Here is a 16865-nt window from a genome sequence, read left to right as displayed (position 1 = left end):
GATAGGTGAAAGATTTAAAAGGGACCTGAGGGGCAACTTCTTCACACAGAGGGCAGTGCGTATATGGAACATGCTGCCAGAGGAGGTGGTTGAGTTAAGTACAATAACAGCATTTAGAAGACATTTGGATAAGTATGTGGATAGAAGGAGTTTAGAGGGATATGGGCCAAATGCAGGCAAATGGGACTAGCTTGGTGGACACCATAGTCAGCATGGGCGAATTGGGCCAAAGTGCCTGTTTCCGTGCTGTGTTACTCTATGACTCTATCAGGGCCACACCAAAACCCAATGGAAGTGATTGAATAGAGTCAGGTGAGCATTATTGAGAAAATGTGGGGCACCACAAAGTCTTCTCATGGTGTCAGGAGGAACATACAGCTCCTTTGGACCCAGAAGTTAAATTTACTCATCGTCTCAGTGGCTGTCCCAGTTTGGTATCAGGTTTTTCTGGCTAGGCTGGCATCAGACTTCTTTCAATTTCAAAAATAGACTTTATTCAAAATAAAATATATACAAAGGAAGACACAGTGCAAAACTTTTACATTCATGGTCATTACATTCAATGGTGTAAACATTTTTAAAAGAAAAATTGCCATAGCACCATGCCACTCATGTGGGTGATACACCCTTTCATTGTTCAAGAGACTTCCCCACCCCACTCAGCCGCTCCGTGTGCAGTAGCAGAAGGACGCTCGGCTGTGGTCCATCCCCACAGAGCCTGGGCTTCAGTGCATCCCTCAGCATGTACTCCTGCACCCTGGAATGTGCCAGTCAGCAGCAATCCCTTATGGACATTTTGCTGTGCTGGAAGACCAGCAAGTTTCCAGCAGACCAAAGGATGTTGTTCATCAAGTTGATGACCTTCCAGCAGCACTTGATGTGTGTCTTGGTTTGTGACCCTGAGAACAGCCCATAGATCAGAGAGTCCTTTGTTATGCAGCTGCTGGGGATGAACAGGGATACTGAACCTTCTCCACACCCTCTTAGCAAAGAGGTGGGTGACTGTCTCTTCCCAATTGCAGTCATCCCAAGGGGAGCATGTGTTGGAGATGATATGTCATCTGCACAGGAACGATCTGTCTGTGAGGGCCTCTCTCATCAGCAGCCAAACAAGATCTTGGAGCTTGCAGGTGAGATCTGCCAGATGGTTTGGACAGTTTGCTCAGGGGACCACCTCACAGTATCCATTGAGTCCCTGTTCCGCATTGTTTGCAGGACGTTCCATCCTGACCACTGCCTGATGGACTTGTAGTTAAAGTAGCTTATTTGGAAGAACTCTTCCACAAAGGACAGATAGTGTGGCAATGTCCAGCTGACTGGGATGTTGTGTGTTAATGGGGCCAGGCCTCTCTTTCACAACACCGGATGATGAGATGCTAGATGTATGGGACTGTAGTAAAATGCCTCCACTGTCTGATTACATCATCAGGACCCCACCTTCTCCATCTCCCCTTTTGATGCACAAGGTGCACCTACCAAAATATCATGGGCCTGTAGTGTGGCATGCAGGTGATGAGGAACACAGCCCCATGACTTTAATGCCATCTCCTCAATAGTCTATTCATATTCAGCAACCAAGGTTAAAAATCAGGGCTTTCATTGCGAGGTCATAGAATCGTAGAGAGATACAGCATGAAAACAGGCTCGTCGGCCCCTTGAGTCCATGCTGACCATCAACCACCCATTTACACTAATCTAATCCTATTCTATTCTCCCCACATTCCCATCAACGCTCCTCTGCATATAATACAGGGCAGCCCAACTACTGGGCAGAACCATAACCCTGAAATTCTGTGCTGGTTCTGACAGGTTAAAGAGAATTCCTGTTGGAGATCAGAAAATCTCTTTTTTTTTCAAATTTCCGTTGGTACCTTTTGTGCAGAATCAGATTCTGTTGCACATAATATCAAAAATGCATTATTTTCAACTTTTTAACTTTAGTCAATTTTTTGGGTAATTTTAGTTTGTTAAATGCTATAAAACTATGCAATTTAATCCCAACAAATGCAAGGTAATGCATTTTGGGAAGTCAAATAGGGCAGAGCAAATACAATAAATGATGGGACACCAAGGAATGTTGACAAATAGAGACACATTGGGTGTTCAAAGCCATAGTTCCCTGAAAGTGGCAACAGAGGTGGATAGGGTGGTTCCTTCCTAGCTCTGAGCATAGAATAAAGAGTTGGGATGTTATGTTGCAACTTTAGAAAACACTGATTAGGCTGCATTTGCGGTTCTAGTTGCCACACTATAGGAAGGATGTGATTGCACTGGAGAGGGTGCAGAGGAGATTCACCAGGATATTGCCTGAATTGGAGAACTTTAGTAATGAGGAGAGATTGGATCGGCTGGGCTACTTTTACCTGAAGTGGAGGAGGCTGAGGGGTGACCTGATAGAAGTATATATTAAGACGGACATAGGGTAGATAACCATTTTTTTTCTCATGGTAAGGGATTCAAAATACAGGAGGGCATAGTTTTAAGGTGAGAGGAAGGAGTTTTAAACATGATCTGAGGGGCAAGATTTTTTTTAAACACAGAATGTGGTCGACATCTGGAATATGTTGCCAGAGGAGGTGGTAGAGTCAGATACAATCACTATGTTTAAGAGGCATTTAGATAGCTACTTACATAGGCAAGACATAGAAGGATATGGTCCTAATGCAGGCAAATGGAATTAATGCAGAGGGGGAGAAAGGTCAGTAAGAAAGTGGTGGGCCAGAGGGCCCGTTTCTGTGCTGTACAACTCTACAACTCTAATGTCTTGAAAGGTCTGCTCCATTGCCAGAGCTAACGATACATCTGCTCAAACCGAAAGCTGAACTTTACAATGGACTGAGATCAATAAGGTTAACTAGGCCATTTACAAGGACCTCAACTGCCACTGCTCAGTGGACGTCTCATAATGACAGACTTTCATGGTACCCATAAACTTTCTAAAGATACCTTTAGTTGGGGATGGATGAGGCTTACAGATTTACTTTCTCTCTTTCCTGAGCAGAATTTCAAGCTCCTTTGCAAGGAACGAAACACTATTTCTGCCCAGAACCCTGATTCACCCTCATCCTGCCCCAGTACCAAATGAAATTATTGACCATTGATTTATCATTAAATCCTCCTAAAATTAAAATTAGCTAGCCGAAGGCGGTGATTGTCTACTTACCAGAGATTGACTTGATTCTCTGCAAGATATTACAGACTGCAGTCTTTTTCTCTCTGGCAGATGAAGTCAGGTATTCACGGTCGAGAAGTTCCAGAAATTGATGCAATTCCACAATCAACTCTTCCATCACTGAATAAAGCAAAGAACAATGGTCAATCATCAACATTCACATGGTAAAGGACAAGTTTGCAGTCCAGTATTTCAGTTAGGAACGGAACCTGTGTATTTTAGGTAGCAGTTAGCGTAACACTATTACAGTGCCAGCGACCCAGGTTCAATTCCCGCCACAGTCCGTAAGGAGTTTGTACATTCTCCTGTGTGACTGCATGCATTTTCTCTGGGTGCTCCAGTTTCCTCTCAGATTCCAAAGACGTACAGGTTAGGAGCTGTGGGCATGCTATGTTGGTGCTGGAAGAGTGGCGACACTTGCAGGCTGCCCCCAGCACATTCTCAGTAACGCAAAAAGACGCATTTCACTGTGTGTTTCCATGTACATGTGACTAATAAATAAATATCTAAATAATATACCTTCTGATCTACAGCCTGTGAGAATTCCCCATTACTCTCACCCGTGATTTTCTGAAATAAGTTCTGCTACTTCCTAGAAATACCAGCTGCAGAATCGCTACATGTATGCAACATTTGCTAAAAACTGTAAACTTTGTAACTTGTAATAGAAATTAATTTTAATGTAAATAAGTTACAAATATCCCAAAATATCATTTTGTTGTTATTTAGTTAGGCCTCAGAAACATGCCAGTAATTTCCATTTGTTTTGACAATCTTTCATAAACAAATTGGTTTGATCATCATCCTTCCATTCACATGAGATGACGGAGATGCAGCTTTCAAACTTTGATGAAGGCATAACATTGACTCCATTTCTATTGACAATAGAAAATAGATCCCTCAATCTGTAGCGTAATCCTGCTGCTGATTACACATCTTGTGGCCACTGTAATCGGGAGGAGTCTCCCCTGGGCATCCATGTCTCATTACCCTCCCACCCTCATTCATCTCTCCCCTCCCCACCAACCATCCTCTCCCCACCACCACCATTCTACTTTATTTCCATGGACACTTGCGTTTGCCATGCAGAAGTCTTCTTAAAATACTGACCCAGTCCCATGAGTCTGTAAATTCAGCAAGCAGCACAGAATTTGAAGCACATAAGTTAGACTTTAATACTCCTAAAGGGCAGCAAAACCATGATGATGATTTCATGAAGCAAAGATGAAAGATTTCATGATTTAAGACTTTGGATTTGGAGTTAGCACAATACAGCACACCTATTTAGCACACCAAAAAATACCTAAAGGCCAATTTGAAGGCAAAAATGTCCACACCAGGAGAGTTATCACAGTCAATTAACCAGTAACTAGTGAGAACAGCCAGATTTCATCCAGTCGCAATAGATTTGATTAATTTCTGTTGGAAGGTGAGTGATGAGTTGAAGACGAGCACAAAAGGTTGATCTGGGACTTTTTTCTGTAGATATCCAAGCTGTTGGTCAATTTTTATACTGTTTATGTTTGGGGACATTTGGCACAAGCTACCAATCCATGTTCTACATTTATGTCCAGATTACAAGGGAATTTTCATTAAAAATGCCTGTTATGTAGCTGAACTGAGACTGATTTGTTTCCAGTTCATTCTGTAATATTTTGAATTATTTAATAAATCTCTATTTTTTATCACATGAAGCTACAATTGCTGAATATACCAAATGCTATGGTACCTAGGCATGTAATGTCCAGCCTAGATTTCCAGTTGGGATGGTACTGACAGTGGTATTCTTGGTGGCAATTTATATTGCCATCCAGTTTGAGAATTTTCTACTGAAAATACATGTTTGGATCTCTATCCAAACTTGCCTATGAAAAAGTCATCACTTGAACAAGATATTGCTATTGCTCCCATCTTTATAATGAGCTATCAGTCACAGGCTCTCAAAGGACTGGAGGTACTCTTGCCAAAATCTTGCTGGTATATACTGACAGTTCTGAATGGAACTTCATACCTAAAGGGAGGCAAGTCCAGGACTTCCAGACATGTGCAGTCAAACATGGAAATCCTGCATCTACTTACAGATTTGCTGGATTCCATGTGAAATTCAGAGGCAAAGTTTCCCCTGCAGTTGTAATGAGGAAAAAAAAATGACCCCCAGATCTTGTGCCGGATCTGAGACCCCATTGATTTCAAAGGGAATTGTAGAACTGGGGAAGAGGAGAAATCCCTTTTGTTAATTATTTGATTTTGTTTATTTTAATTATTTATAAAACATTTAGGAATTTTAGCTTTCTTTTAATTTTTAAAAAATACTTAGTTTACTCTTAACTGCTTTTAAATATCTCTGGTAAGGCTTTGCCAGCAGTCAAAGTTTTCAGGAAATTTTACGTGCAGGACATCGTTGTGAAACAGGTTCAAGGTCTCAAAGGACAAGGACTCTGAACACAGTCCTAGAGATAAATGATTTATTTACAAAGACAAATGCGGGGAAAAGGTAATGGGGGCAACATACACACACGAGCGCACCAGTGATAGCGAGTGTGGGAAAATCGCAACAAGGTTAAAAGACACACAAGCACACACAACGAACTGGGTACAATCAAGGAAAAGCAATATGATACCCGCCACCCCTTGACTCAGCGCAGGCACGGCTCTACATTACCAGGAATACCAACTAGAACACTCCTAACCCTATTGAAGTACACACCTTAACAACGATCTCTCCAGCGCCATTCCACAGTTCCTCGGCCTGGGATGAAGCAGGATGAATCCCTCGGAGACAAAGACAGTGAACCAGGCACATATGGCACTCTTTATAGTGCTGGAGGGCTGGGGGTTCCAGACCAGGTAGTTCAAAAAGGCCAATGGCCCGGGCACAAGTACAAAGGTGCTTAAAGGGACCAATGGTCAGGTGTGCACTGATGGGTGGGATGGAGCCAAACCTTGATTGACAGTGGTGTATCTTCCAACCAGGTAGGGGCAGTGTTGTCACATGACAGCCACGACCCTCCACAATACAGACGTCCAGTCACAACTGGAGGCATTCAGGGACTTGGTGAGCAAGGAAAAGAAAACAACCAAAATGAAGAAAGAGGTAAGTGCAAAATCGAGTAGGGTCAATGAAATGGGGATGGATCTCAGACACACACAGATATAACCTCTCCTCATAAATCTAGAGCATACAACATTGTCTTCAGTTACATACCATACACATAACACATTGCACACCCATGCATACATCATAGAGTCAGAGTCATACAGCACAGAAACAGGACCTTCAGCCCAACTGGTCCATGCCAACCAAGACACCCATCCAAGCTAGTCCAATTTGCCCACATTTGGCCCTTATCTCTATAAGCTTTTCCTATCCATGTACTTGTCCAAGTGCCTTTTAAATGTTGTTAATGTACCTGCCTCAACCACTTCCTTTGCCAGCTCATTCCATATACAGACCACCCTCTGGTTGAAAAAGTTGCCCCTCAAGATCCTATTAAATCTCTCCCCTCTCACCCTAAAACTATGCCCTCTAGTTCTCAATTCCCCAACCATATATGCACAGATTATGACCCCATACTCCCTTTTCCCCCTCACATGCACCCACGCACGCACATATAATAAAGACACGCATGTACACAAAGAGAAGGGAAAGTAAAGGTCTATGGGATTGAGCCGGGAGAGGGACGTGAAGATAGAAAGAGAGCAAAGGGATGCAAGGAAAAGGTAATGGTAAATGTTGTGAGAAAAATGTGAAGCAGTAGAGAAAAAAAGACAAAGGGCAAGACAATGAAAGGTAAAAATTAAAAATGAGAGTGAAAGAAGAAGAGAAACAAGAATAGACTAAAAGGTGACGAAGAATTACAAAGGGAATATGAGGGAGGGACCTACAGAATAAAACAGGAATGATCACTTTCCAGTTACCAGTGCCTTCATGGGTCAAACTGGCATGAAACATTGATGGGCTTTTCTTACATGGAGCAAGTGATAAAATGTTTCACAAATTGTTTTTGTGTATACCTTATTGCAAAAGATAATCTGTGTGCATAAAGAACCAGAAAATCAAAGACATACAAAATCTAAAATATTTCTGTTTCAGAGATAAAGATTTTGTTACAACTGAACAAAGTTTGCCTGCCACATCATTCTCTGAGCTACAATACATCCTTTGTACAAATGCCAAATATGATCTTTAAAGAATTTTCGCCTGTGTGAAATTAATTCAGCAACTTTAAGATGTGTAATTACCCCATTGTATGTTGTTCTTGGAGCTGCACAGTGGTGCAGTATCACAGACAACCTAATGTAGATTTCCTGAAAGCACTTCACCACAAACCCCATAAACAACATATTCATGGAAAACTTTTTAATCTGGCCAGCCTGACTTTGTATCCACAAGAGTCCATATGCCTTATTAGTGGTTCTCTTAAATAATGACAGCATAGAGGATACACTTCATTTTATGAATCAGAAATGCATCACACTTAGGGCTTTCATTTTATGATAAAAAGACAAACACCTACTTGGAAATTTTTTTTAAATCGATGAAACTCCTTACCAGCATTAAACATTAACTATATAGAAGTTGCATTTTGTTTTCATAATGCTCCATATGGGCAAAGTCATGGAGAAAATGAAGTTTTCACCCAAGAAATAACTGAGGGAAAAGCTGAATTTGTAAATACTGCATTGCTGTCATTTCTGTGTTTACTAGTTAGTCAGCCTTCTGGACTTCTAAGTATTTACATAATGCGTTGCACATAAATTAAAATAACCCAATCTCAACTTTTGGAGTGGTACAGATGTCACCAAGAGAAACTGTACCTAAATGAAAAGAGATCATGGGGAAGAGGTGGAAGTCACTTTTGATTTTGTTCTGATATGGTGCAATTGGAAGAGGCCGAATTAGGAGGTGGACTGTGTCCAAAATAATCTGTGCGATGAGAACTCTCCCACAATGAGAACATCTCCCACTTTTTATTAAATATCTATCAGAAGAGTTTGGGAACTACTTGTGTAATGTTACACACATGGAGTAATAAAAAGAACTTTGTTATTCTTTATAAAAGTCCAGAGATGCACGGCAATCCAGCTGCAAGTATCCTACTTATAGGAAATCAAATAGAAGCTATAGATGCTGGAAATCTAAAATAAAAACAGAAAATACTGGAAACACTCGGCAGGTGAGGCTGCATCAGTAGAAAGAGAAACAGAGTTAACATTTCAGGTCGAAGATTTTTTGTTAGCATTTTCTGTTTTTATTTCAGTCTCCTGTTTAAGTTCCATGACAAGAATGAAAATGGGTAGTGTACTGTAAGGGAAATTATAATTCTCCAGCAACAATGCTTGGAAAAGTTCTCAACACATTAAGCTCATAGAGACCAAAATATTGATACTGAAGATTCTTTGTTTGAAGTGTATGCCACAAAAAAAACAGAGCTAAAACCAATCCTGAAAAATTCAAGCCAGATAATAACTTTCATCCCAAACTCTAAAACCTGAACTGAGATTAAATCTTCTGATTAGAACTGAAGTGGTATTGCGTAACAGATTGCACTAGGTGAACCGTAGGGAATTGAAGTGATAAAATATTCAACAATTGAGAATGCTGGCTCTAAATGATCTCTCCTGCAGTGCTTGCACAAATTTGCACAGCGCATAGTTGCGTCATCACTCTGCTTTGCCAAACCAATGTTTTTCCTGCCAACAATCTACTCGCCAGAAAAAATATTAAAACTCATCCACATGCTCATCATGATGCCATTTTGTAGCTCGACATTGAGAGACAGAAGGATCCATGATGTGAGTTTGTAACTTTTGCCCCTCACATTCATTTTTATTTACATTTTATTATTTGCAGTAGAAAAATAATGCTGATCTCCAACATTTGTAAGTACAGCCACTGAAACCACATTGGTGCCGTACTGCATTCTAGTGTTTTTGGTCAGCCTTGTGACTTGAACTGGGTTATTGGAATCTTTCATATGTGTGTTTTCTAGACTCTGCTGTGCAATCTGAAGACGCTTATTATCACAAGGCCAGATATAAAACATTATGAACAACAGAAATAATCAGACGTGCTTAGTTTAATTAGGATAATGTGATGCTGTCTAATAGTTTAAAAAGATGCATTTGTCACCTTTCTTCACATCCATGCACTATTCTTAGCTGCATTAAACAATAACTGCAGAGCAGCATCTTGTAATCAAAAAGCAACATCTGCCTATGCTAAAATAAGAAAATGATGGAGATACACAGCAGGTCAGTATGCTTTCATGAACTGAGAAACAAGAGTTAGTGTTCCATGTCAATGACCTTACAGATGAAAGGTCTGTTTCGGATAAAAGGTCATCAACCTGAGATATCAACTCTGTTTCTCTCTCCACAGATACTGTCTGGCCTGCTGAGTATCTCCAGTATTTAGTGTTTTTATAACTAATATTTTATCCTGAGCCTGGCCAACTATTTCCCTCACATTTTACAGTTTTACACCTGATTGATTTACATTTCACAGTTTTACACCCGAGATAGACTCCTGACTTCACAATCTACCTTGTTGTGACCTTGCACCTTATTGTCTACCTGCACTGCACTTCCTCTGTAGCTGTGAAACTTTAATCTGTACTGTTATTGTTCTCACCTGTACTATCTCAACACACTCTGTACTAACTCAATGTAACTGCACTGTGTAATGAATTGACCTGTACGATTGGTATGCAAGACAAGATTTTCACTGTACCTCGGTACAAGTGACAATAATAAACCAACAGCAATATCAATGATTGACTGACTGACCCAAAGGAAGAGCCCATTTCTGTCAACCTTGGGAGAAATGGCCATTCTAACAAAATGTGAGCTATTTATTGTTATAAAGACAAACTTACATATTGCTAGCTGTTTACACTTCTATGGAAAAGGAACTTCTTCTGAAAGGGGTAGCAATGATGCAGCAGCTAGTAGAGCTCCAGTAACCCGGTGCTGTTGGACTGGTTTACACGTTCTCCCAGTGAATCCAAGGGTTTCCCCCAGAGGACTGGGTGTTCCGGTTTCCTCCAAAAGATGTGTAGCTTGATAGGTTACTTAGCCTCTGTAAATTGTCCCTAGTGTGTAGATGATTGTTGGGGGTGGGGGGAGGGGGTTGGAAGGAAAGAGTTGATGGGAATGTGGGGAGAATAACATGGGTTAGGGGAGGATTAGTGTAAAAAAGAGTGCTTGATGGTTGGTGCAGACCCAGTGGGCTGAAGGGTCTGTTTCTATGCTGTATCTCTGTCTCCCTATCTTATTAGCCATCTAGATGAAAATATTTTGCTTTAAAAATTCTAAAGAAGATTTTCCTTTCAAAATGGAGAGACAAGAGACTGCAGATGCTGGAAATCTGGAGCAACACACAAAGTGCCGGAGGAAGTCAGCGGGTCAGGCAGCATATATGGAGGGAAATGGACAGTTGATGTTTCGGGTTGAGACCCTTCATCACGACTGGGGAAAAAAAAGAGGGGACACAGCCAGTGTAAAAGGGTGGAGGGAAGGGGTGGAGCAAGAGCTGGCAGGTGATAGATAGATCCAGGTGAGGGGGTGATATGCAGGTGAGGGAGGGGAGAGTGGGAATGATGTAAGAAGCTAGGACATGTCAGGTAACCACTCCTCTCTGTCCCCTTTTTTTCCCTGATCCCACCATCCCTTATCACCCCATCTCTTTCTCCTCCCCCACCCTCTCCATCTGCCCACCACCGACACATTCCTCCCACCAGTTCCTCTCCTTACCTCCTTCCCATTATTCCATGTTCCACTGTCCTCTCCTATCAGATTCCATCTTCTTCAGCCCTTTGTTACTTCCACCTATCACCTGACACAAACAAGCTAAGGGTCACTTGGTAAAGAAGTTTTTTATTAAGCATGTTCTTAGTATGCAGCTTTTACTATAATTTCCCATGCCTAATTGGGATGAGGCATTCTTCAATTGTCCAACAGCAGCTGAGGTTTTAATATACTGGGTGAAGACATTGTTCAATGAACAATGGGAGCAGATAAAAACCATTTAGCTAGTGTGTTGACTGAGGATTACAAACCCTGTTTACAACATGCACTCCCTTATTCTCAAGTGGGTAATAGTCCAAAGGAAACTACTGAGCCCTGATACAATTTTTGTTTCCTAACCACTTTAAACGTTTATGCTTTATAATAAATGTACATTATAAAATCAATTTAAGTTCTTATAAGGGCATCAATTGTTGCATGCAGTGATTATTTAAACTATACTAATAAAGCTTGAACCGTATCAAATTAATTAATTTAGTTCCAAGTAATAATAGAAACATTACTATTTGATCTGGGACCTTATGGTTACAAGTTTTTTGTACGTCAAATAAGGAAGGAAATTTTTGGAAAAAGATTGAAAAATCACATTTTGACTTCATTTTCTAAAACAGCTACACAAAAAGATCCTACTGCTGATTTCCTCAGTCTTGCGGTTTTTGCCTGAGAACTAAAAATGGGGGCTACGTGTTCCAAATACTGGGCCAGCCAATAAAAGGGAAGAAGCAATAATCCTCTTAATCAGCTGTGAATTGCAATTAGCAAGTACTTGGCATGGTACTGGATCAGCAAAGACAGATGTTGATTCCATTAAATCATTGCAAAAAGAGGAATGCTAATTTGATAAACTAGGGAACACAAGGACTAAGGAAGGAGGCACACATGTTCCCTAACACTCATTCAGAGCGGTGCTTGGTGTACAAGGCTGGGGGATAAATGGCTCATGGCATCACTCAGCCAGCGAAGCTTTGGACACATGCAAGTAGGTCAAGAGCTGTCAAAAATCATGAAGGCGGTCAATAAAACCCTCCAGTTAGCCAGCATATTTACTCTTTCCAAAGGGAATCACTTAGTCTCAATGTGCCTGAAACAGCTGAAGCAAATCAAAAACAGCAAAAGGCAGTATTGTGCCAACATAACCAGCCAATATTCACAGTAAATAAGGGGAAATGTGTGCCCTCAATTCAGTGATTCTGTTGTCCTTTTGTTGGCATTGATTAGAATAATGTAGGAGTTCAGTAATATATTAATATAGTGCATAAAGAATTGAGCATAAGTGTCTAGTCCACACGTTTTAGATATAGGAAACCTGGTGGATATTGTAAGATTCTACAAGAAATTAAGTAGCCACAACAGAGCTTCGAAGATTTATGGAATCAGTAAAATGGGGAATGATCTCACTTGGTGTATTGGTGGCACCATTACTAATTTCTCAATGCAATTTTCACCCTTTTACTCTGCCATGGCCTTCTCATTTTGGTTAATGAATTGCACAAAAAGATCACTTTTCATGCTGTGGGCCAACCAACAGGTGATGAGGTGGGGAGAGGCGTCAATTGCATCCTAAGGTTTCTCTTAATTTGTCTGGATATGAAGCACTGTTTAAAGAGAAAAGAAGTACGATTGCTGTTTCTAACTGTAGCACGTGCTGTTTTGGCAGAGCTAAAGAGGAAAAGTCTGAGTTCCAGAAAGCCTTTCCTCCTATTGTTACTTTTCTTCAAATAAGAGAGGTACAGATGATTGCCTAGAAATTAATATATCAGGAAAGGAAGTAGGATTCTATTGATGGACACATGCCACGTTCACAGTAACACTGAAATAGTTTATTTTGAGTCATAGTGCACACTGTCTCCAGTTGTGACATGAGTTCAAGTCAATGTCTTCCTGGGCTCTGAAAATGCTTGAAATGCCTATTCTCTTCCATTAAAACCTCTGGTCAGTTGTGAAAGAGGTGATGTTGTTGATCCAAGTGAATAATGATAACTCCACTGATAATGCGGAAAGAGTCAGAGGAACAAAAACCTTGATGACCACTGACTATGCAGTCCCACTGTGTCAGATTTCAGACGTATAAACTCTATCTCCTTATTAAACCTTAGCCTGAGCAGTCATGGCCAGATTGCAGTGCCAAGCCTTTTTTAACTGTGATGGGGAGGCACTATAAGAGATTTGGCACTTGCCTTTTAATAAATTAGGGGTCAGGAGAGCACTGAAGCAGGTCCAAGTATACTATACTGTTGGCAGAGTCTCAAAGAAACCCTATCACAAAGAACCTCAAAGATGAAACTCCTATTTCATAATGGCAGTGGAAGAGCACTGTTTCTTCAGTACATAAGGATAGAATTTCAATGGTCTCCCATCAAACATCAATTGGTTAACAAGCCTCGGTGCTGTTTAGCCATTAATAATAGACAACTCTTCAACACCAATTTCAAGGTAACTTGAATTAAAAGTGGACAGTAATCACAGGCCTCAGCTAAGTTCTCATGATGCCAGTAAGCCTTGTAGGGTGAAGGAACTAAGATACTTAAACAATGTTCCACAGAGTTTAAACTGCAAGTGCTCCAGTTTAAACTGTTTCTAGAGATAACAGGTTTTACTCAACTATAAAAAAGTGTCTTTCATGACCTCAGGACATCCCAAAACACTTTACAGCCAATGAGGTACTGTAAAATTGCAATCACTGTTGTGAGGTTAGAAATGACTGCAGTCAATTGGCACACAGCAAGATCCCACTAACAGCAGTGAGACTCATAATCATTTGACATTCATAAACATAAGGTGATTTTAGTGACACTATTCAGGGGATAATTATTGGCTAGGACATAGGGATGACACCCAATATTTTTCTTCTGCAACAGTGCCATGAGATCTTTTACATATACACCTGAGAGGGCAGACTAACCACAATTTAATCTCTTTTGACAGTAGAGGAGGGCAGAACAGAAATGTCTGGACTGAGTCTTGAACCCACATCCTCCTGATTCAGGGCAGGAGTGCTAACAGCCGACCCACAGCTGGCACCTCCAAATATGCACCAGTAATTGCTCCAAAGCTCAGTTCCTTTTGACTTGGAAATTAAATATGGATCATTCTTTCAAGGCAAGAAGAAAACTGGAAAAGACAAAATATTTCATCAATCATGCTCATGTCTCCCATCTTGAGCCCTGAAAAATAGCTTGCGCAAATTAAAAATATTAAATAGCACCCTTTCAACCTCTGTGAATGCTGCTGGTTTCCGGACCACAAAATAAAATGAAATGAAATTCCTGCCCATCGTTATTACTGGCACATAATCAGGTGCCTCCCTATTCTTTAAGTAAATTCCTACAATATTTTTTTCTCTAACCACTGAGTAATCAAAATAAACTGCAGGTTCCACATTTCTACAATATTACGTTCTAAACAGAGTCCTCGGTCAGCACTTAGATCTCAGACTGGAATTCAGGATAACCTATGGAGCCCAGTGATTTCCTTTAAACAGTCTGCTAAACCAGGTTTAAAAATCACTGACAATAGTCTCTGTATGTTGTAAAACTCAATCTCAACGGCAGAATGATCAGGAGCCACCCAGAGTGCATCTGTGCTCAAAATTTGGCAGTCCATTCTTGTGCAGACAACAGAAGAGAAAGAAAAGTATACTACTTTTCCATTATGCACAAGAAAGTATTTAATGTAAATAACTTACCAGACAGTTTTTTGGGAACAAATCTATTCTTTTCTCCCAAAGTGCTGTAGCCATTAATGTTTGTAATTTTCCCTAATCAAATCTTAGCAACAACTTTTACACTTTGTGGTGTTTTAATGTAATATATCGAAGCACTTTACACAAATGAAAATAGATTGAGCAGGAACAAAGAACTGAGGGAATTAGAGCATTTACGTGGCAATTCCTGAAAGTGTCATAAAACATAGAACAGTATAGCACAGGAACAGGATCTACAGTCCATTATGTTGTACCAAACTAATTAAACTAATGACACCTAATTCCTTCTGTCTGCTCATAGTGTATTCCAGGCACCCACCACTCTCTGTGAAAAAAAACTTGCCCCACACATCTTCTTGAACTTTCCCCCCTCACCTTAAATGCATCCAATTACAAATGCATCCAAATCCACACGTACATTTCTGCTATCTGAGGCCATTAGCATTGCAGCAGCAACCCAAGTCAAGGTTCACCCCCTCTTCCAAGCACACCTCTATCTTCTTTCCAGGAATGCTGCCTGGAAAGTGACTGAAAGTGAAATTTTCTGATTAGAATGCTCAGAAAGACCAACTTCCTAAAGTCCAAAGTCTAGCCTGACCCTTGGGCCACGATGGATGTTCAGTTCAGAAGGTAATCAGGTTACAGTCCAATATTGCTTAGGTTATTGTAGAAAATGAAGCACTAAACTGCTGCACTTGCATTGCTATATTAAGCCTGTACCTACTGCCAGTACCAGACAAACATTCCCTTGGGAACATCCGAAAAAGCCTGGGGCAACATCAAAGAGATGGAGAATCAGAAAAACAGATCTACCATTGTTTCTTGGTCTTTACAGATGAAGAAATGGGTAATTGCAGACACAAAAAGCAGGGAAGCTGACCCTTGTGCTCTGCAATATCAGAGCTCTCACATAGATTAATAAATACTTTGTTACTATTCAAAGAGAGCAAAGAATTTTCTGCCTGCCCTGACCTATATTTATCCCTAAGCCAACATCAACTTCAGAATCAGATTTATTATCTCGGACTTAGATGATGTGAAATTTGTTGTTTTGTGCCAGCAGTGCACAAAGACAAAAAATTACTATAAGTTACAAAAATAAATAAATAGTGAAAGAAGAAGGAATAGTGAGGTATTGTTCATAGACCGTTCAGAAATCTGATGGCAGAAGGGAAGAAGCTGTTGCTAAATTGTTGAGTGTGGGTATTCAGGCTCCTGTACCTCCTCCCCAATAGTAGTAATGAGAAGAGGGCACGTCACGGATGGTGAGGGTCCTTAGTGATGGATGCTGCCTTCTTGAGGGACCATCTCTTGAAGATGTCCTCAATGGTGGGGAAGGTTGTGTCCATAATGGAGTGGCTGATTCTACAACTCTCTGCAGCCTCTTGTGATCCTGTGCATTGGAGGCTCCATACCAGGCTGTGATACAACTAGTCAGAATGCTTTCCACCGTACATCCATGGAAATTTGTAAGAGTCTTTGGTGACATACCAAATCTCCTCAAACTCCTAATGAAGTAGAGCAACTGGCATGCCTTCTTCGTGATTGCATCAATGTGTTTGGCCCAGGACAGATCCTCTGAGATGTTGACGCCCGGGAACTTGAAGCTGCTCACCTTTTCCACTGCTGACCCCTCAATGAGGACTGGAGTGTGTCCTCCTGATTTCCCCTTCCTGAAGTCCATAATCAATTCCTTGCTCTCGCTGACGTTGAGTGCAAGGTTGTTGTTGTGACTGCACTCAACCCGCCAATCCATCTCACACCTGTTTGCTTCCTCATCGCCTTCTGAGATTCTACCAACAACGCTGGTGTTATCGGTGAATTTATAAATGGTGTTTGAGCTTTGCTTAGTCACACAGTCATGAGTGTAGACTGAGTAGGGCAGTGGGCTAAGCACGCATCCTTGAGATGTGCTTGTGTTGACTTTCAGCGAGGAGGAGAGGTTATTATTGACCCTCGTTGACTGTGGTCTCCGATAAGGAAGTCAGAAACCAGTTGCAGAGGCCCAGGTTTTGAAACTTGGTGATTAGTACTGAGGGGATGATGGTGTTGAACACCAAGCTGTAATCGATAAACAGCAGCCTGACGTATGTCTTGTGGTTGTCTAGGTGCTCCAAGGCAGAGTCGAGAGCCAGTGTGATTGTGTCTGTGGTAAACCTGTTGTGGTGGTAGGCGAACTGC

General features: G+C 41.0%; 1 protein-coding gene across 2 annotated transcripts in view; it reads right to left on the bottom strand.

Moving 5' to 3' along the window:
- The window catches only part of afap1 (actin filament associated protein 1), a 232885-nt gene that overhangs the window by 136214 nt on the left and 79806 nt on the right, over nt 1-16865 (bottom strand). For both annotated transcript variants that reach the window (XM_052009986.1, XM_052009989.1), the window contains exon 2: nt 3164-3292. In XM_052009986.1, coding sequence (XP_051865946.1) covers nt 3164-3292 — 129 coding nt within the window. The remainder of the gene's footprint in view (nt 1-3163; nt 3293-16865) is intronic.

This window comes from Pristis pectinata, chromosome 2 (genome assembly GCF_009764475.1).
Source record: "Pristis pectinata isolate sPriPec2 chromosome 2, sPriPec2.1.pri, whole genome shotgun sequence".
NCBI lineage: Eukaryota > Metazoa > Chordata > Chondrichthyes > Rhinopristiformes > Pristidae > Pristis > Pristis pectinata.
This window is presented reverse-complemented; position numbering and strand designations above follow the sequence as displayed.